General features: G+C 41.2%; 1 protein-coding gene across 22 annotated transcripts in view; it reads right to left on the minus strand.

Moving 5' to 3' along the window:
• Positions 1-22,761, minus strand: part of cacna1ab (calcium channel, voltage-dependent, P/Q type, alpha 1A subunit, b) — a 200,703-nt gene that overhangs the window by 100,185 nt on the left and 77,757 nt on the right. For all 22 annotated transcript variants that reach the window (XM_026171897.1, XM_026171895.1, XM_026171894.1 and 19 more), the window contains 2 exons: positions 8,108-8,213; positions 6,372-6,511 (listed from right to left, as the gene is read on the minus strand). In XM_026171897.1, the coding sequence (XP_026027682.1) occupies positions 6,372-6,511; positions 8,108-8,213 (246 nt within the window). The remainder of the gene's footprint in view (positions 1-6,371; positions 6,512-8,107; positions 8,214-22,761) is intronic.

Below are 22,761 nucleotides of genomic sequence, written 5' to 3' on the forward strand. Positions count from 1 at the left end.
CTACTTCCACCTCCTCCTCCTTTTTCCCTCCCTCTGCTCTCTAGCTGCAGTAGTACTCTACTGCTACTCTGGCAAGGGGCTTCATTGCTCTCAGAGGACTCACTCTGCTTCTCTCGCTCTACCCATATCTACATCTATCCATTTACTGCATCTATCCATCCATCCACACAGAATGCTGCAGGACGTGTTGAATTTCAGTGACTGCAGTTTAAAGCTGTATTTAAAGTTGAATGTAAACATGGCAGCTATGAAGCACTAGCCGTTGGTTCCGTTATGATGTGAGATGGCACTTGGATGTAAAAAGCGATTATGTGCATACTCAGCTAATGATTTTAAAGTAAAACCCTTCTTTGATTAATCTGAGACATCTGAATGTGTCAGCTTCATGTCTGAATGGGCACCCTGGTAACCTTTTCATAAATGGAACAGCAGGTTCATTTATGTATCACTTTCAACACAACACAATTCTGAATGTATGCAATCACATTAAAAGATAGGCAGGCACACGGTTGCTCTATGTTTTCCCTGGATCTCAAATTGCTCATTTCACTAACGTGACAACAATTCAAAGTAATCCAAAACAAGCCAAAAAATCACTTTCTTTTACATTGTGTTGTTCCCCACCCACTTAGTGCTACAACTTTACAATTATTAAAATATTTATCCTCTTAGCATATTAAAAGGTGTTATAAAAAGGGCAAAATGTTTTCACAAATTACTGAAGCTACTGATGTCACCTGCGATCAGGTTGTGATTTGTGAAAACAAAATAAAAAAACCCTCTAAAAAACAGTTTGACCAGGCTTGAAACTTAACCTAAATATTTATCGGCTTTGGCTGCAAGGTGATTGATGCCTGTTGCAGTGGTAATTTCTGAACCAAATGGTAGACATCGGAGGTGAAGGGAGCCATCAAGCTGAAGGAGTCCTATCAGCTTGGTTATTTTGTGGGACTTACAGGTACTGACAGGTCAAGCAGAGTGTGGGTATGGTAGCTGAAGTAAAAACATGTGTGGGAGGGCACTGAGACCACAGAACAAGAGAATCTAGCAAACTGTCAGGTGACTCTGGTGGAAGGAGCAAGGATCTCCACAATTCTCCACAAAATTCTGCTTTAGTAGAGGAAGCAGACTCTGGGGACGACTGGCACGACCCATCCATCACTTGGGTTGAGGTCACTGAGGTATTTCAACAATCCTTTGGTGGTAGGGGTGGATGAGGTTTCCCCTGAATTCTTTAAAGTTATGGATGTTGTAGAGCTGTCTTGGTTGACACACCTCAGCAACATAACAATGACATGGTGCCTTTGGACTGGCAGACTGGGGTGGTGTTTCCGATCTATATTGCTGGCCATAGTAAGACTCAGTTCTGGTGGGTGTTGGACTTTGCCAGGGCTGCCCAAAAATTGTGTTCATTTCTAGGCGCAGCCAGGTGGCAGAAGGCTTCCACTTTAGTGGCCTAAGGATTTTGTCTCAGATTTTTGCAGATAACATAATTCTGTTGGCTTCATCAGATGGTGGCTTTCAGCTTACACTGGAGTGTTTTGCAGCCAAGTGTGAAGCAGCAGGAATGAGAATCTGTCCGAGGCCATCATCCTCAGCTGGAAAATGTGGTGTACCCCACTCCGGGTCAGGGATGAGTTGCTGTTGCTTACCAAAGTGGAGGACTCCATGTATCTCGGAGTCTTGTTCAAAAATGACGGGCAAGTGGATTGGGGGATTGACAGTTGGATTAGTGCAGCATCTGGAATGATGCTGACACTGTACCAGGCTGTCATGGTGAAGAGAGAGCTGATCATATAAGGAAAGCTGGTGATTTACTGGTCGATCTATGTCCCTACCCTTACCTACGGTCACATGGTTTGGGTAATGACCAAAAGAATACTGTTGTGGATAAATCAAGAGAAATTTGTTTTCTCTGAAGGTTGGCTGGACTCAGCCTTAGCGATACGATGAGACGTTCAGTTATTAGGAAGGAACTCAGAGTAGAGCTGCTACTCCCTGCACATCAAAAGGAGACAGTTGAGGTGGTTCGAACATCTGATTAGGATGCCACCAAGGTGCCTCCTGGGTTAGGGGTTCTGGGTATGGCCTATTAGGAGGATACCCTGGGGCAGACTCAGGACATGCTGGAGAGATTATGTCTCTCCACTGGCCTAGGAAGGCTTCAGTGTTTCGCTGAATCAACTGGAAGAGGTGGCTGGGGAGAGGCAGGTCTGGGCTTCTCTGCTTAGCCTGCTGCCTGGATGAGCAGTATCAAATGGATGGATGGATGGATCCTTGTCACACTAACAAAATTATCTATTTTAGTGACAGACCTCTGTGAAGGGTTCATCTGTGCAAATCTTGCACAAAAGACTGAACAGGGAAGGAAGCAACCCCTAGTCCATATACTGAGAAAAACAGCAAGCTTTTGGAATTTGAAAAAAACAAAACAACTACACAAAGTAAATCATTAGACTGTATCGTAAAATGACTCCTGCCTTTTACTGTTTTTTAGATCATCCCAGACAAAAAGTTCTAACTTGTGACTCATGCTTTAAATGAAAGTTACCAGGGTGGTTGCTCTTCTGTAAAGCTTCGCCATCAGTGGCAAGGCCAATAAGCCATCAATACAGTACAGTACTACTGAAATGCTCTTCATATAAGGCTTAGCAGAATGTCATAAGTAGCAGCCCTACATGATGTCCATCTTTTACGTATCACCTTCATGGGGAAATAATTGACTGATGATGACTATCAGGTGTCTGGTTAAGACTAAGACTCAGTAATTATATTTCTAGGATTTTGATGGTGCTGTAAAATATGAACATTTGTTGTTTTCTTTCAATCATCTAGCTGCAATTTCTATGGTGGGACAATCTATTTGTGCTCAGTGGCATAATGAAAAGTTAGGTATGGCTCAAGCTAGCTCCCATTTGCCATTTGAGCTTAACTGTCAAAGGAAAGTCAGTGAAAGTCCATTTGTGATGTTATTGTTGTTCACACTCTAGAAAAAATCACTTGGGGAGAAATTTATCTCCACCAGGGGTAAAAATAATTCAGCAGAGGCAAGAACATGTAGACTGCCCCCCAGCAAATCACACTGAGTGTATTCCCAGTCCGAAACCATTTAAATTTTTTTTTTCAGGGAATACAGTTGAAGAACAACCTGATGTGCTGCTCATCAGTAGGTGAATCCACTACGCTGTAAATCCCCTGTGTTATTCCAGCATATCTATAATACCCCTTAAACCCAATAAATGTTATAATTTTCCTTACTGCTTTTTTAGAATTCTCTTTTTTTCCTCTAAGAAAAGAAAATTTAGGGAACCCATTAGATGGGACCTGTATTTCCATTCCCTTACAAACCCAGAGACCTCTAATATGGTGCTCTACAGCAGGACAGTTTGGTTGTGATCTGCCAAAGATAAACAAAAGAAACTACAGTATGCTACTTTCTGAAAAAGTATTGCATTGTGCGTGGCTTGTCATCAGTTCTCTGGAGACACTATGTGGTAGCAGAGGTGATAAAAACATCACTACATGTGAACACACCTTACTTGAGGACTGGCTGCGATTTATGCTTGCCTGTTTAGCTCCCATGGCATCAGTTAACATCTTGTAAAGCTGAGTGACATGATGATGGGGGTAAAGCGGAAGGGCTAACAACACTACCTCAAGCAGTAAAAGGACACCAGTTTAAAGCTCTAGTTAAATCCAGCTGGGATTTTCTCTACTTCTTGTTTTAGCTTCAGCAACTAGCGCTTTCAGCTAACTAAATACAGATAGAATAGCAGAAGAAAAGAGAAAGAAGGATGCAGAAAACTATGCTACCACTCTGTTGGCTATTGCCATAACAACAAACCAGCTCCCCCATCTCTTGCAGAAGTGACATTTCACTTTGCCCTGGTTGCTGCTCCCTGCAGGGACGCTCTGATCCAGCCTGTGTACGTGTATGTGTGTATGTGTCCTCATTAAAGGAAGAGTGACTGAGGAGGAGTGGCCCTGATCACAAACACACACACACACACCTTGTCAAACCAGACCTCTGCTGAGTCTGTGTGAGTGTGTTTGAGATTAGAAAAGACACAAAGTCAAGCTACTTGATGCAAACACACAAACAGACTGAGTAAGGATTCATCTAAAAATTACTGATGATGTGTTGTCTGTAATATTGTTACACTATCACCGAAATAAGTGTGTGTATGTATATGCGTATCTGTTATTTGCCTATTTCTCCTCTCGACATCTTCTTATCATCTGTACCCCCCACCCACCCACTATGGTTTAGGCAGCCATATTTAGATCACCTGGCAACCACATGACTACTCATGCCACCTGCTGGCATATATGTAAAGACAATGCAGCTGGGTTGGAGACATGACAATATGAGCAGGGCTGTTCACTGGCATTTCAATGATATACTGCTGCAGGAGCAGAGATTCTGACATGTTACAGTCAGTAAAGATGAAATGTTACGTAAAACAATACTGTGATTGGTGTTTCCTGTTTCAACATCTATTCCCATATCAGCACCGATACAGTGGTTTTTGTTTTGTTGTTTTATTTAGAAGATTGCAGTGAGTCCAGCACACCTCAAGTGCCAGTATAAATGGTTAATGGGAGTGTGTTGATGTCACAGATTGAGGGAGTACTAACCACCACATTAGTTGTAACTGTGGCTTTAGACACATCCTGTTTCATTGTGGTAAACTTCTGTTGTTTAATTTCCCACCTTTGTCTGCTCAACAATCTATGATTTCACTTTGTTAACTCCTTCTGTACTTATACCCCTCATTACTTAGTCTGATAGTCTCTGTACCAGCTCCTGCTCTACCTTGTTCAAAGTTTGTCTCCTTGTGCCTCGCCTTGTATTTTTGTCATCCGTGCTTAAGAGCCAGTATTCAGGCTTCTTTACTCTTGGATATTTATGATGTCATAGAATATCACAAATATGGTCATCTCAGGCACTGAGCTCTGGCTATGAGCAAACAAGGTCCACCCATTCACATGTCTGAATATTTTTTGTGGGGAGGGGGATCAAATCAGAAGAAAGTTTCTTTAAGGGAATTGAGAAAAAAGCTAAAACATCTTGTTGTGGAGAGAAGATGAACTGAAGGGCTGCTCGAAGATCCATTATAAAATCAAATAGTATTCTTTTGAACCATAAACTATAAACCATACAGAATGACTCCATTCATAGAGTCCAAGAATAACAATATGGAGCTAGAGGTAAGTGTGATGGACCCTCTTTGATATATTTTGTTTGCCTCCATTCGTGTCCCCTATTAAACATGCATACCATTGCAGGACACTAAAATACGCAGTCATATGAACAGCTTACAATTAAGTCCAAGTCGGGTAGTAAGCTGGCATGTCATTGGTTCTAGTTCTCCTTGAGTTTGATTATCCATAAAAAAAATGCATTTTCTATGTGGACTCCAATGGAGTTAAATGAGCTGCTCACAGCTTCCTTTTGCAGAAACCTGTCTAGGTCCAGACCTTTGACATATTCCATCTGACTGGGCGGACTGATTCATCTCGCACTGTGACATGAAACTCCAGTTTCTCAGCTGAGGAACAACCTGTCCATTGACCGCTGCAGAAGGATCAATGACTAGTCAGTCAGCGCCATGGGTATGACTAAAGCAATTATCTAATGATGCACGACTGTTTATTCTGGCACTCCTGAGGAATGGCTACAATACATAAATGGAAAAACGTGGTGAACCTTAAGAGATTTAAGAGCATATATTGGTCTCTAGTGATTGATTTGGGAAAATCGAATTCCTGCCTGAATGAAATCAGTTAGAGCAGAGGAGTGTCAGACTCAAGATGGAAGCTGAATGTAACAACCTGGAAATTCAGTTATAACGCTTGGCAGAGACAATATTTCAACATTTTCTGTCCTAACTGTAAATCTAGCCTCAGCCATCAGGTTAGAAAATGAAGAGAAATTGGCTGACACTAGTGTCGTTATGTGGACCCACTGCTGTTTTTTTAAAGCTGAAATGTTTATGTTTGTGATAAATGCCCAAGCAGAAATTAAACTGAAGGAAAATTACAGCAGGACAAATGTCCACTTTAGGCTAATTACAGATGTATGAATCCCCACACAAATATCCCAAATTATTCACTCCAGAGGAACAAATTTTAACAAAGCCTCACCATGCGATTACCCCACCAAACTTGGAACTCGAGTGAAATGGGTAGCCATGGAAACACAGCCTACACATTTCAGTGTCCAAAAGCATGTACACATTAGGAACCACTAACCACTATAAACACAAACAGGCACAAACACAGACAAGAAAATAAAACCTCATCTTAACCCCACTTAGAAGAACATCGCTAAAATAAATCCAAAACTAAAACGAGAGCTGTGGACTCACCCGGTGAGGACAACTACAAAGTCCATGACGTTCCAGCCGTTCCTCAGGTAGGAGCCCTTATGTAACGCAAAACCGAGAGCCAGGATCTTTATTCCAGACTCGAAACAGAAGATGGCTATGAAGTAGGGCTCTGTCTCCTCCTGCAGGGGAGAGGAAAAGGATGGAAAGGGAAAAATGGGAGAAGGAATATAAAAAGTGAAGTTATGGGTAGTTATGTGAGTAGAAACACAAAGAGAAGGGAAGAGCAGATAGAAAAGTGAAATGTAAGAGAGAAAAAGAAAAAGGGTCAAGGAGATTTTTTCTTTAGGGTTTTTGTTTTTAATGGCAGCCTAAAACTTCTTTACACAAATCGGGCATAACATTATCCCTACTGTTAGGTAAAGTGAATAACAGAGATTATCTCGTCATCATGCCATCTGTTAGTGGTGGGATATATCAGGGAGTAAGTGAACATGTGGTCCTCAAAATTGAGGAGAGCTTAGAAACAGGAAAATGGGCAAGCATAAGAATTTGAGCCAGTTTGAAAAGGGCCAAACTAGACTGGGTTAGAGCGTCTCCAAAACTGTAGCTCTTGCGGGGTGCTCCTGGTCTGCAGTGGTCAGTAAGTCCAAGGAAGGAACAGTGGTGAACCAGCAACAGGCTCATGGGTGGCCAAGACTCATCGATGCATGTGGGAAGTGAAGGCCAGTGTTGTCAGATACAACAGATTAGCTACTGTAGCTTAAATTGCCCCAAAAAGTGAATGCTGGTCCTGACAGAACGGTGTCAGAATACACAGAGCATCACAGTTTGTTGTGTATGGGGCTGCATATGCAGACACCTATCCACTGACGAAAGCACCACCAAAGATTAGAACTGGGCCACAGAGCAATGGAAGAAGGTGGCCTGGTCTGATTAATCATTTTGTCTTTCAAATCACATGGATGGCCGGGTGTGTGTTGCTTACCTGGTAAGATGTCAGCAGAGGCTGCTGTGCATGCTGGGCCCTGTCATCCATATGGACGTTACTTTGACACATACCACCTACCTAAGCATTGTTGCAAACCATGTACACCTTTTCATGGAAAAGATATTCCCTGATAGCTGTGGCCTCGTTCAACAGGACAATGCACCTTGCCAAAAATGCTTCAGGAATGGTTTGAGGAGCGTAACAACGAGTTTGAGGTATTGACTTGGCCTCCAAATTCGCTAGATCTAAATTCGTGGGATGTGCTGGACAAAGAAGTCTGATCCATGGAGGCCCCTTCTCGCATCTTAAAGGACTTAAAATATCTGTTGCTGAGATCTTGGTGCAGATACCACAGCACACCTTCAAGGGTCATGTGGAGTCCAGGTCAGGGCTGCTTTGGCAGCAAAAGGGACCAAAACAATATTAGGCAGGAAGTCATAATGTTATACTTAATCGGTGTAAACCTATGAAGTGCTGAGAACAATATCAGTCAACATGGTTAGAAATGTACCAATTTGCTCCAAAGTTCAATTCACAGGCCTGATCACATCAGAAATAATGATGTGATAAAAATGATGAGAACGTATTGTTTTTCTTTTCTTATTTTAGCCTGTGTGAGTGAGCTCTGCATATTTGGTATCAGTGTGTCCAGTGTACCTCAACGGTCTCCATGTGTATGTACTTCCATCTGTGCGCACACTGAATATGTATGAATATGTTGCACATGTACATGAACCACATTTAAATGTGTGTGTATGTGTGTGTGTGTGTGTAAAATGTGTGTTACCAGTCGTTCGGACAGAGGCGTCTTGTCTCCATCGGGAAGGTGCTGTTCCAGAGCCAGGACGATGCAGTTTGCAATGATGGTGGTGAGAATCATCCATTCAAATGGAGTACAGCTGGGGTTAAAGCCAATAGCACCAGGAAGAAGCACCTCATATACAGTACACAACACTGCAGCCATTCACACCACAAAGATCCAGCCACCGACACATGCAAACATTTTTACAATGGATTTGAAAAGAAGTCCAGCCTACCAGGTGACATTTTTCTTTCTGTTGCTCTGAATGTCTGTTTACATATTCACTATTCTTTGTAATGTCACACAGCCAAGGAAATGTAAATCTGCAAATCTCAGTGCTTTATTGGAACAAGTAAAACAAGTAGAATTCTTTGGTCCTGCAATGTTCTTAAATACTACAACAGAAGATGTAGTATTTAAGAACATTTAGAAATAAATATAAAGATTGGAGCAATAGTTCAAATAATAAATAAAGACTAATAACAAGAACAGCAATGACAATAAAAGGGGAGATGGTGCTCAAAACAGTTTAAAACATTATGATAAATAAAGTACAAATACATAGGAATTTTGCTACATATCGTATAGAAGGCAGGGCTTTTCTTCACTGTAGCTTTTCCCCCTTTGTTTGTGTCCATTTTTATGTCTGTTACCATTTCTGTAAAGCACCGTGTGACTCATCTGCTTGTTTACCGTCTTTGTAAATACACTTAACTGGACATGAACTTCAGTTAATGTTGATTTTACCATGTCTTTATAGGTGCCACTGCAGCACATTACGCTGTTATTATATTATTTATTGTACTTAAACTTTATTTAAACAAGACAACCCTAGTGCCACCACCATGAACTTTACCTTCAACAACCTTTAATTTTACCGAACAGCAATGAACGCGAGACAACAACAACAAAAAAGCCAAATAATATTGCGTATGCCTCAAGAATACTGCAGTACTTCCGTGTACGATTCTCGATATTCCATTTTCAAACTCAGACCCATCAGTTTGACGAAAGAGAAAACCAATAAAGCCCGAGGGAAGATTGATTTGCTTTGTCAGCACACCACGTTGCACAGTTTTGTTTCTGCAGAAGAAAACGCCAGAGAAACAGTGACTGACATTATGAAATTCAAACCGAAAACGGTCACTTTATTACAGCAGTACATGAGAGTTAAATTCCAACTCCCACCACAACACACAGACACACAGCCTGACTCACAAAGGTTGCCTGGTGGGGCAGCCAGCTTTTCACAGTGCTCCATCCAGTCAAGTGTGTTTGAATGTGTTGCGCTTTGTGTGTGTGTCCATGCCTGAGTAATGGCTGCTGGAGGGGCTAAGATGACCGGATACATCTAGACAGATCAAGCCTGTGCCTAATTGTCCAGTCATTATCCTGTTAGCTTGCATGTGTGTGTCTGTCTCTCTGTGCGCGCGCTAGTATGCGCCCATTGTCGTGTTTACCAGATGCAACATTGACACTGACACTATGGCCTGCAGGACAGCCTCTGTGCATCAGTGTGCGAGTGTGTGTGTGTGTGAAGGATAAGAGGCGAACGGCTGACGTGAGAGGATGAGACAGGTCGGTCTACGGAGTACACACTAACAAGACGGCACTGAACTCCATGGCACATGCTGGCTGGCTGACACAACACACACACCTATACTTGTGAAAGGTGCAGTGGTAAGAGGCAGACTACAATTTCCAAAGTTGAATCTTATTACTGGTGAAAAAGTGCTTTGTCCAGATGTTCCGTTATTTAGCCACTGGGTAGCTGTGGTAGTAGTGCTAGGTAGTATACCTGATGAACTGGTATCCTGGCTGTAATTTAAATAAAGCTATATTGGTCAAAGACAAAACACCCACTATGGCTCTTTAAGGGGTTCACACCTATTATATTATTAGCCTCCGGGAGCACTATTGAGCAGTAGAGGAGCTGCATTCTTCTTGGTCATAGTTCTAATTATATGATGCAAAAATCAAAATAATATCACCAGCAATAGTCCACAAATCTCTCTCTTCTACATGAAAACCATCCTATGAGTAGTCAATTTAATAATAGTCCACTGGCCAAATTACAGCGGAGAATGGCAGCGCTACTGGAAAGACAGATGGAGAATGTAGAGATGACTTCAGATTCTTCCACCAAAGATTTTTTTTGTGTGTGTGGCAGTATAAACCATCTCAGTACCAATCATCCTTTCAACTGTCACAAACCTAGACACTTGTTAAATAGGTTTAGCCACTTTTCATTTAACTTTACCTTATCCAAAATGTATGGATGGTATCCTGCTGCTTTGCAACATTTCGCTCCCCTGTCACAGGAACACTGCGCTTACACTCTGCGTTTCTGTGCTGTGCTTGGTGCGCCATGTGAGAGACCACTTTTGCCACTATATCACAAAGGAGAGGCCAGTATCTAATGCAGAACAGTTCTGCTCACAGGTGTTGAAGCAAAAAAGCAAAAAAGAGTCGCAGAGTTGGAGCGTGATGTTAAAACCAGACGATGTCCAGATGTACCCACAGATTCTGTCTGCCATGATGTCCTAACCACTCAAATGACTACTCTGGTTATTAAAGGTGCTGAAGACAGAACTGGTTCCATATCTGTAGAAAGAGCTTTTTGTTGATCTAAGTGCAGGATTTACAGCACTTCACAGTGTGTAAGTGTTTTTACATGGTTACTTCATATTTAAGTTATTCCTTCACTTTTAGGATAACCTTAAAATGTATTTCATTTGAATAATCTAATTCAGGCCGCAGTGCAGAGAGTGCATGTGTATGTGCTTGATGACTACATGCTAGCCTGCCACACCATCTATTATTCAGCAGACAGACACTCTACTGGCCTAACAACCTGCTGAAAGCAGGAGGTAACACTCTGCCTGTGTGTGTGTGTCTTTCTCTTTCATTTCCTCCCATTCCTTCAGATCTTTATTTCTTTCTGTGTGTTTTTCATTTTATCCTCAATGTTTCTCTTTCCATTTCCTTCTTTCCTTAGTCTCCTCCAAATGTGACCATTCCTTGTTTTTGTCTTACTTTACCTCTTTCGTCTGACACATCACTCTATTCATCTTTTGAGAAAAAAAAAAAGAGGTGAATCGGAAGCAATTAAGGAGCTGAAATTTCTGGCAAGGGTATTATTGGTGAGCACTGCAAAAATGAGTGTGTGTGCTCCTCTCTTGTTAATTAAAATGGCTTTCTGATGGCCACAAACAAGCTCTACCCTGCCAAATACACTGACCGCGCGTGCACATCCACACACTCACACGCACACACACACAGTTATTGCAAAAAAGGTTTCTTTAGCATTTCTAAACCTACACAATCTGAATATATCATGTTGTCCTGCTGCTGTACTATAGTATGCATTATTCCCTAATACTGCTACTACAGTAGGAGCTTTTACTATACTCACAATGCAATTGCAGTGTGGGTATAACAAAAGCTGCTACTACTGTAGCACTCTTAGGCAGTGAAGCTTGGACTTTTGTACAGTAAAAGCTCTCAGCAAACTGTTAGACAACAGACACAAAGAGGACTGGCAGGTACTGCAGTCAATTTGCAGAAAGAAGGCAACAATTTGGATAGTTCATTAATAATTTAAGTCATTTTAAAAAAAGAGCCATAGATTGAGCAGTTGTATTATCGTCAGTGAGTCGCTTCAATTATCAAACAAACAAATTACATAATAAATAAAAAACTATATGAAATAAGTTTGCAGAAAACAATCACATAGAAGTAATCAATGAAGTTTACAATAGCCATCTCTTTGCTACATTAGAACAAAAATCATATAATAACAATGTCATAAATAAATTCAGTGAAAAGTTAAAAAGAAATTGTAAGTGTAAGGTTAATGATGCTAAGGGCCATGAAATCAACAGCCCAGCCATGGTAAGTGTGCTGGTAGGAAAACATCAGACAGGAAGTGGTCTGGACTATCTCACCTGCAGGTCTTTCAAAATAAGAATGAGCAGATTGTTAACCTCTAAAGAATCGTTGAACTTCTTAAAGGAAACTATCCCCCAAACACACATTTCTAAATACACTTGTACAGCCAGTAATATACCCTGATGACCTACGACTATGTTTAAGTTTATGTGCACAAAACACTGTAGACAATTTGATGAGACATTTACATTATGGAAACTAAATTAAACTAAATTATGGAAAAGTATCTCCCAGTTTTATTGACATTATAATTTAATGCAAAGTTTTAAGTCATTTTAAATTCCTTCACTCAACCTGACAACTGGGCCCTAATGAGATAAATATCACATTAGTCATTTTATGGCATATGTTTTACACCCAAAGACCACTAACCAGTTCATTCAGTCTGGTTAATTTAAAGGCTGACAATAACAGGATTTTTAACTCTGTAATACCAAATGTATTGTATTTGAAACAGATTTTGTGAGTTTTTTAGACCGCTGCATTATCAATGTCACTTTTTGCTGCATGTGGCAAAAATAACACAAATTAAAACATCTTTTGTATTTTCTTTTAATTTATAAGAAGGTTAAAAGTGTGATACTCTGATAAATCAGCTGATATTTTTCTTTTTCACACTCAAAAAACAAAAAACGTATTTCCCTGACATTTGTTACACCCTGTCACTGTAGGTCATGGTGGCTGACTCCACAAAAAGTTGGCGATACATGCATTCTGGTCACAGTTACTTTTTTACATACACAAACTTGCATTATGCTTTTGAAAAGGAACCTTCACAGCTACGTGATGGATGCATGTACCCACTGTAGTAAAGAAATTTGTCCATGTAGACAATAAACTATTAACCTGCTCAAAATTCTTCATCTGTCCACACACCATGACCCCAAACCTCCATAAAACTGCCCACACCTATTTAAATTCCTCCGTCTCAGTCATCCAGTGAAAAATGTCCCAGAGTACCAGCTTGCATTGTACACACACACAGACACACATCCATGCCCACACCCGCGCGGGAGGCTGTGTGTGTTTTCAGCTGATGAGGCATTTTGGCGTGGCGCTGAGGCTGTGCTTTAGGGGAGCCGAGCCTGATGAGGGGGAGATTTTAAATCACACCAAATGAAGCTTTATCAAATAAATGAAACAGTGTAGCACCCAACTCAGCAAGAGTCAGTCCCTTTATGGGAGTGACGCAAGCACTCTCTCTCTCTCTCTCTCTCACTTTGTCTCTCTCCATCCTCCTTGAAAAATGCTTTAGAGTTTATAAAGAGCATTTAACAATTTCATGCAAAGACACACATCTTCTAATTTTTTAACTCCACTTAAGGTTAGAAGAGTCTCTTCTGCACTTTTGTCACATTTTTCAAGTGGAGTGAACCTGAATGCAACTTGCAGGCGAAATTGCAGGGAGGCAAAGTGAAAATTAGAGAAGACATAAATCCAAGAGCCTAAACGGAAAATGTAAAAACACTTAGGTAGGTATCACCAGAGCACATAAATAAGTGCTTGTTAAATGAGACTGAGATGGGGGCAACGTCTACAACCACTCGCAGTCAGTAGCCATCTCTGAAGAGACTTTTGCTGTATACATACACAGAAATTCACATTAAACAAGAATTCACATTAGCTACTTACATTCAGAGTCCAGTCAGTCCTGGAGTTGAAACAGAGAGTCAGTGAAACATGACAAAATCCTCAGCAACCTTTTATATTTTACAGCGTAACCAAAGTACAGCAAGTTGGAATATTTGAGTCGAGTCTCCTATTGAAGACATGGCACAATCATGTGCCATGTATCTACATGGCACATGATTGTGCCCACTGGTGCAGAGCAACTCAGATTAATTTCAACATGTGTACGTTTAGAAAATAGACGGAAACTATTTACAAACATGTCCCGATCTTTGTGACAGAGGTCAATGTGCGTTGACTGTGATTGATTGGAGACAGGTTGACTTCTACCACAAAAGTGGCCTCCCAGAAGTTGAGGGTGTTAAACACTCAACCACTGGGAGAAGAGCTAGTCATTGCTGCGGCAATTAGTTGCAAAATTCCAAAAACTTCAATGCAACCAATTTATATTTGTTGCAAGGAAATTGCTGTCCTCTTTTTGCTCTAATTTCACAAAACCACAAGCCAATCCAAAAATCTTAAATGGGGAAAGCTAGTGGTCCAAGGGATCTCTGTTGATCCATGATCCGAACCGATCCCACTTCTTGGCACGCACGTGATCCGAAGATTTGAAAAAGAAAAGAAAAGTATGTGTATGGTGTGCGTGGTCAGTCTGTCAAGCGATAGTCATGGCCAGCACTAGCAGACCAAGTGGAGGAGCAGAGGAGTTTGTGGCATTTAACCCTTGTATGGTGTTCGGGTCTGTGAGACCCGTGTTCAGTTTATGTCAAAAGAAAAATTAAACAATTAATTATTTTTTCACGTGTAAATGTGTTGTGTCTTTCCACTCACTCCACTTGATTATAACTGATTTATTTATAACATTTTATATAAAAGAAAAACGAGAAGCACATTAATTCATAAATGTGATCTAACAAAGGTAAAGGGAAAAAATTAACCATGTTTGCTGTTCATATGTCTTGTAATTGGGATGAAGTAAACATCTGTTGAGTAATTTAACATAAAATTGTTTGATAGTGTTAATTTGGAAAGCCAAAACTCTAGCGGGTCCACCAGACCCATGAACACTGGCTGAGTAACAAAAATACGAACACCACACAAGGGTTAAGCAGCCCTTTGCTGCCCAATCGGGCTAAAGCTATTACAAAAGCTACAGACATGCGTGAAACAAGGAGTTTAAACATATAATGAACGTGCTTGAGCCATGCTATGTTATCCCGTTGCACATCCACTTCAGAGACGAGATCGTTCCAAGCATGTATGAGCAGGAAAAGTCTAAAGTTATGGCTGAACTGTCACAGGCATCTTTTGTTGCTCTACCTACAGATGGGTGGACCTCCAGGGCAACGTAAAGCTACGTGACCATGACCACTCATTATATTACAGTGGAGTGGTAGATACACAGCTGTGTACTGCCCTATATTGCACCTTAATTTGTTTTTACATAATTGTGTGAAATGAGTCTTGAGTTGAATGTTTTATAATGGGCAAAAAATACTTACATAAATAAATAAATGGCAAGTTAAATTTTTCTTGTCTTTTTTTTTTTGCTGATCCGAAAATTGATCCGATGATTTGAAAACCGTGATCCGATCGGAACCGTGAGTTTTTTCATCCGTTGCACCACTAGCAAAAGCTAAATCAAAAATATTAAAATACCACAGAGAGTGTCATGATGGTGATGGGGGGAGCTGTGGTATGTTTGTGGCGATCATCCAGTCTGCCATTACTATGATTTATTTATTTGGTTCGCTCTAACCTGCAGATTTTCCACTGAAGTCCAGTTTTACCGGCAGGCCTCTCACTTTCCTCGTGTGTCTGTCCCCCCACCTGACTTTTCCTTGTCTCTGTTCCCTGAAGATGGTACCAGCAGGTTGAAAGCATTCTCCTCCTTTTCCTTTTTTAAATCACACACACAGATACACACACGAAAAAAAATCACTCTATTTCTTTCCTTATGCTCCACTCTAATTCAGCCATCTTGCCTTCTCTCCATCCTCTCCTCCTCTACCTCAACATCCCCTCCCTCCCATGCTGCTCCACTCTTCTCCACCATGAATCGCTATATATAGACATGTGAAAGATAAAAGGGTGCGTCTCTCTCTCTCTCTTGCCTGACCCTAGCTCTTTTTGATTTGTGGAAAAAGCTTGTGTGTGTATCTATGTGTGTGTTTGTTTGTGTGTGTGTGCCGTTCTGGATTTTTTTTTTTTTTTTGCAGAATATACGCTGTGCCACTTTGCAGGCTGGTAATGAGAACTGCATAGATTCTCGCTCTCTGCAGCCTCTCGCACACGCTCACAGACGACGTCTGCTGCCCGTCACTCTCTCGTTTCTTTCTGGCCCAAGCGGAGCCATTGTACCCACCGCTTCCACACAGAATGTGAACCACACACACAAATAAAATGTCACACGCACACAAGCATGCATAAACACACAAATTATTCACACAGACCACATTCACAAACAAACACACAGTTACACTTGCAGCATCTCCCATGATGCAACTGAAGGAAAGAGTCTCCTCTCCAGGGAGCGAGAACTGTGACACACACACACACACACACACGCATAGAGATCTTATAGCACACACAACTGCTGAACCAGCTCTGATTGTTGCTTTAGCTGGGCTTCTGGTTGAAAACACCCACTTTAAAATGACAAAATGTCACAACAGCGCACACTCAAATATGATCTTAACCCAGTGAAATCATCTTCAATCAGATTTCTCCCCTGTTTAGTTTACTCACACAAACAGAAACGGAAACTACATTAGATTATGCTAGATTAGATTAGAGTAGATTTGATTTTAATTATTGCCATGGGAATTAAATGAAAGCGGCCAATAATTTAATAAAAGAAAACAAATGTATCGACCGATGAAAATCAAGAAAAAAAGTAGATGACACTTTTCAAAGCTAATTTTAAAAGCTAAATCAGTTGATCTTTTCTTAAAAAAACAAAAACAAAACAAAACTATTTGCAATACGAGACTCGGAAGAAGCAGTCCGACTTTCTTTGACGATTGCAACGTTGGCAGGTGTGTTTGCTTGAGCGGCTTCTTTTGTAGGTCAACCATCATCTGGAGTCCTGTTCTATTTTAACAATCTAGTCATCTTCTGAATTATTAAATGTAGTGGCTCGTAAATTTACCGGCTGCAGAGGACAAAAACACTTTCATGTTCTTTTTAGCCATTTGTTCTACTAAGCAAGAACATTTTTTAGGCCATTTAAGCATTTCCACCAAAATTATGATGCAGCTTTAACAATCCAACAATGTGCAATAAAAAGCTAAGAAGCACACAAAACCCACTGGTTGGCATTGGTTACAGCAGTTTTAACAATGCTCTAGTGAGGATTTAACCGGAACAAGAACACTGAAATGAGTGACTGGAGGGTTTCGTTGTTCTAGTGTATTGGTTCAATTTATAGGCGTAAGAAGCTACAAATCAACAACCAAGCATTCCGTCGTTTTTCTAGTTTTAATTTTCTTCTGAAATTTTAGCTACAATCTAACTTCCTTTCATCAGTGTTAAATAGTAGTTTAGACTCAGCATCAACATATAATGACCAACAACCTAGAGTCCATCATTTACGTTTAATTTAAAAAAATAACTCCCTACCCCTTTTCTTTTTTTTTTCCTAGCCAAAAGGATCACATCTCTCCACCATCATCCTCTCTTAATCCTCCCTCCCAGTCTCACACCATCCTGTCTGATTTAAGGTCTCTATCTTTTCCCTTTTAATCTTGATTACTAGTGCCAGAAGACGCGTTTATACCTACATTGCCTCCTTTCTTTCCATCTTTTGCTTCCTTTCCTTAGAGTTAAGGAGAAAGGGAAGTGAAAAATATGAGGGTGAAATGTGCAAAGAGACTGAAAGACCTAGACTAAGACGGAGATAAAAATGTGATACAGGAAAAAGAAGAGGGATTAGAAAATAGGAGACTTGGAAGGAGTGATGGGACGAAGGATGGAGAGAGGAGGAAAGAGGAGATGGAGTTAAAGATAGATTGAAAGGAGGAAGAAAACAGAGAAGGAGGAAGAATTGCAGTATTTTTATCATTCTGAGTGAGTGGGCTCCATTAAAGTAGGTTACTGTCAGCAGACAGACACACACACACACACACTGCTACATGTAGCCTCTCCATTTTACTTCTGCTGAAGCAGCTGCAGTATGTGTGCATAAACGTGTGTGTATGTGTGAGAGCGAGAGCCCTGAGCATGCTCACTGAGCCACCAGCTAAACTGTTGGTTCCAGCAAAAAAATACCAATGGACTGTCTAAATGGCAGCAGCAGATATTTCAGCAGCAAGAAAAACCCCAAAGGACCAGAACATATCCACCTTAAAGGCATTCACGTGATGAAGTCACACTGAAATTAGCATCAGCACTGCGTTAGCTATGAATACAGCCATTGCCATCTCTGGCTGTGGTTACCATGGCCACTGCTGGTGTTCCTGTCTATTGCTAGGCTATTGGAGAAGGTTCATTGTCCCTTTCCATTAGCTCTGCAGTCAGACAAATGCACATTCTCACTTTAGTGTTTCCAATAGAGTACATTTGTGGCATTAGTTAAGCAGAGAGTGCTTGTGCATGTGCCCTTGCATGAGCATTTGTGCACTAAAGGAAGAGCAGTCATGCTGTTTTACATACACAAATAAATAATATCATTTAATACTTTGTAATGGAGCAATAATCAGCTATCCTGTTCAGTAAATTCCTGAGCTCATGTATGTAACTTGAGTCCCTGTTCTGCTCTGCTCCCTTGGTGAGCTCAGCCTCACAGCAACCTGCTGGAGGTTGAGGTTCTGCTTGCACTGGCCTTACAGCTAGCAGAAGCTCCCAAACCAGAACAAGGATTACACTCGCCAGATGCAGACCAAGACAGTGGAGACGGAGTTCATCCAACCGCTGGACAAGAGATTCACTATAGCTCAGTGATATCAGCAATCTAATCTAATCTAAGGGAAACCTTAGATGGAGGGACAGGAACCATTCGCATGTCAGCAACTGAACTTTCAAAACAGAAGTGAGGGGATTATCCACTGCTAAATCAATTGCATTGTTGTTTTCAATGGATGTCAACATTGAAAAAATATCCCTCAAATATGCACCATGAAAAATGTCTGGTCCTTTATGTGTTAACTGTTTTATTTATAGACTATAGTACATTTACACAACAGACGCTGACCCAAAGTGATTCTGAGACAAAACCCAAAGTTTCAAAATACACAAAAAACTAAAAGGCATGATTTAGTGGTCATTAAAATGTGGTCACAATTTTCAGATTGATGATGATTCACCTCATAGGTCATGACACACTGCTCTCCCCAGCATACGTTGCCTTTAAAAGAAAAGCAGGTGCCAGTTAAGTACTGACACTGCAATACTGGTCCTGTATTTACTTGGTATCAGATTGATACCAAAAGTTGCGATATCTCAGAGCACTAAATATCTATGTGTAGGAAACAATACATTCTCAACTGGTATACTTGGCCAGGAGGCCTCTGCATCACACAATAAAGCACTTGGTACCAATTTTACATACAAAGTGAACACTGCAGAAATACTGATCTTTTGATCACATGACCACTCCATATTCCTGACATAACAATCCTGGCAATGCTGCTTCATAAACCTTTCAAGTGATGAATGTGCACACTAACAAAGCTCCATTGCCAGCCAGTTGAAGCGCAGTCAGTACCAACAATAGAGTGCATGCTCAAACATGAAATATATGTGGTTGTTTAAAAGGGAAGGCACTGCATACATTGTTACAGGATTACATTTTTCACGGGGAGTGGTGTCCAGACCCATGCCAAAGATGCAAAAGATCTTTATTTGCTGGTTCTCTGTAAGGTTAGCAAGAATTTGAGCATAATATAACGGCACATTATGGATAAGTTTGTTCAGCCTTTGTTGCTTTAAGGGCTATGAGTGTGTTTCAGGCATTGAAAAGAATGTAACAGGAAGACCTACAATGGTACAGAAAGTGAAAGAACACATGATGCTAGTATAGCTTATGATAGATTATTAATATATAGGCTATACCAGCTTGTCATAAAATGAATCTCCAAGTGTTTATAAGAGCAAGTGGAGAAAATCTATTGTGCATCCACCTCCTTCCTGAGATTGTAAAACAGTTAGCTAACTGCCTCCTTTCATGAACCATGTAAAATATAGATTAAAATTGAGCTTTTTTCCTCCATCAGAACTACAGGTAGACTGGGCAGGGTCAAAGCCAGTGAAAAACACACACACACACACACACACACACACACACACACACACACACACACACACACACACACACACACACACAGGCACATAAAGTACTCATGCGCACACACATACAGATCTGATGTGTAAAGAGCATCCTGCAAGCTCAGCAGTCATAAACCTGTCAAGAGAAGCGATGAGCGACTAGTCTGTCTTCTCTTTCTCACACACACTTACAGCCTCACACAAATACACACCATTCACCTTCACCACAAATCATTCAACAGCCCTTCCTTCACTGTCACTTGCTCCGCACCTGTGGACACTCACATAAATATGCACTCATACCTGCTGTAAGATTTTATATAAATACTACAGAAGATGATGTTCTCTACGAGGGCAGAAATACATGGAAAAACCACCACGGTGGCATTTGTAGCCTAGCTGGCGGTCTCTAAAAAAATGATCATGTCTGCTGTCATCAGTTTAAAAAAATCCAACTACTCTCTGGTCTTCACGGCTAATTTAACAGCCCATAATTTGTGCCGAACTGGCAATTAAAAGATGTATAATTGAAAAGATACAAAGGCTTAAAATGTGATCCACATATGACATGCTTGCTTGATGAACATGCCACTTTTCTTTTCATACACCATGGTGTGGTGGATGCCACTTTCTCTTACAACATCAGCCCCAGCAAGGCTTACTTTCAAGATACAGTCAATCTGACAAAAGAAAGGAATCCATTCTATCCAATGCCAGATTTGAAATTTCTGCTGTTGGATGGCCACATAAGGACATTTTTGTGCTTGCCGCATTACTTGTGTTGTGGGTGTCTCACGACCTTTTTCACATTACATCATTGTGTGCCGAGACACAATCTTTGTGGTGCTCCGTCCGGTCGTGCACCTCTTAATTTAACTTGGAGTGTTGTGCCGTGGCTGTCGCAGCTGGGTAGAGGACGCAAGTGTACGATCGTGTCGGTTTTTACCGAAGTTTTAATAATTCTGCACAGAAGCTCAGAGATATACCAACACACAGACGGAGATGTTACAACTGTTTGAAAACTTCAGTTTGTGGAAAGAACTTTCTTCTCTTCTCTTTATCAGCGCGCATATTAGTGGCAACATCTATCATTTAGAAGAAAACTGCAGCGGCTTCTTGCACCTTAACGACAGCTATAAATGGCTGGATCTGTGTTATGACGGTGTGGCGGGTATAATGGCAGCTTAAGTCTCCTTTAACAGCTGAGATTGGCTGGTGTCCCATCATGTACAAGTGTCTAACATGCTTCCTTGTATACTTCCAACAGTCTTTCCCTGATGTTTTCCTAATTCCCTTTCCCTAATGTGTATATATTTTAGCTGTAGTGTGATAACCTTCACAAAGATTATACAGTAGGAATAATTCATTTATAAATAAATAAATAAAAATGCCTTTTCAGAGTCATTCAATATCAAGTGCTTTTTGGTGAGATATTTGTTAAAAAGTCTCAAGAAACCTTTGTAGCAACTAAAATGTTTCCTTTATAATCTTAGAAAATGGTTAGCGGTAATATAAACCGCTATATATATATATATATATATATATATATATATATATATATATATATCTCATGTGTGATGTTGAGTGCGAGAGGAACTGAGTTGAGTGCGAGAGGAACTGACCTGAAAAATAGGATCATGGCCAAGCTTGAAACCTGGATCCCCCGTAGCCGGTTACCAAGATTACGTGAAGTACCCTCAGAAGGTCTGCTAGATGATGTTAATGCAGCACTACAGGCAATACCTACAACCACGATTACCGACACTAACAAGCTGATCTACAATACGGCAACAGTGATCAGTGAGATGCTTGGCTACAAGTTGAACAGCCACAAGGGGCAGTACCCTCCATGGAGAAGGAGGCTAGAAGGCAAGATCAAAGTAGCACGGAGAGAGGTTAGCCAACTAACGGAGTTGCAGAAAGGTGCGACGAATAAGGTGCCTAAGAAATACAGCAAGCTGTCCATACCTGAGGCCTTGGAAACTGCCAAGCAAAGACTCACAGCCTTGGCCAGCCGCTTGAGGAGGTACACCAGAGAGATAGAAGGCAGGAGAATAAACCAGCTGTTCTCCACAGAACCAGCAAAGGTGTACTCTCAGTGGCAAGGGAACAATAAGAGAACAGCACCACCAAGGCTGGAGACGGAGCAATACTGGAAGAGCATATGGGAGAAGGATGCAACCCATAACGGCAATGCTCAGTGGCTAGAGGATCTGAGGGCAGACCACAGCGACCTCCCTGAACAGGGTCCAGTAACCATCACAGTGGCAGATATCCAAGAAAGGGTCTCCAGTATGAAGAGTTGGACAGCACCAGGGCCCGACATGGTTCACGCCTACTGGCTGAAGAAGCTAACTGCACTCCACGAGCGTCTGGCAGCACAAATGAACCAGCTGCTAGTTAACGAGATAGACCCGGAATGGCTAACTGAAGGCCGGACGGTCCTGATCCCCAAGGACCCCAAGAAGGGACCGGTCCCCTCCAACTACCGACCAATAACCTGCCTCAGTACTACATGGAAGCTCCTGTCAGGCATCATATCGGCTAAGATGAACAGGCACATGGGTCAATACATGAGCGGGACACAGAAAGGAATTGGCAAGAATACCAGAGGCGCAAAACACCAGCTACTGGTAGACAGAACAATCAGCCGAGACTGCAAGACCAGACTGACCAACCTGTGCACTGCCTGGATTGATTACAAGAAGGCCTATGACTCAATGCCCCACAGCTGGATACTGGAATGCCTAGAATTGTACAAGATCAATGGGACCCTAAGAGCCTTCATCAGGAAC

Source organism: Astatotilapia calliptera, chromosome 6, assembly GCF_900246225.1.
Source record: "Astatotilapia calliptera chromosome 6, fAstCal1.2, whole genome shotgun sequence".
Classification (NCBI taxonomy): domain Eukaryota; kingdom Metazoa; phylum Chordata; class Actinopteri; order Cichliformes; family Cichlidae; genus Astatotilapia; species Astatotilapia calliptera.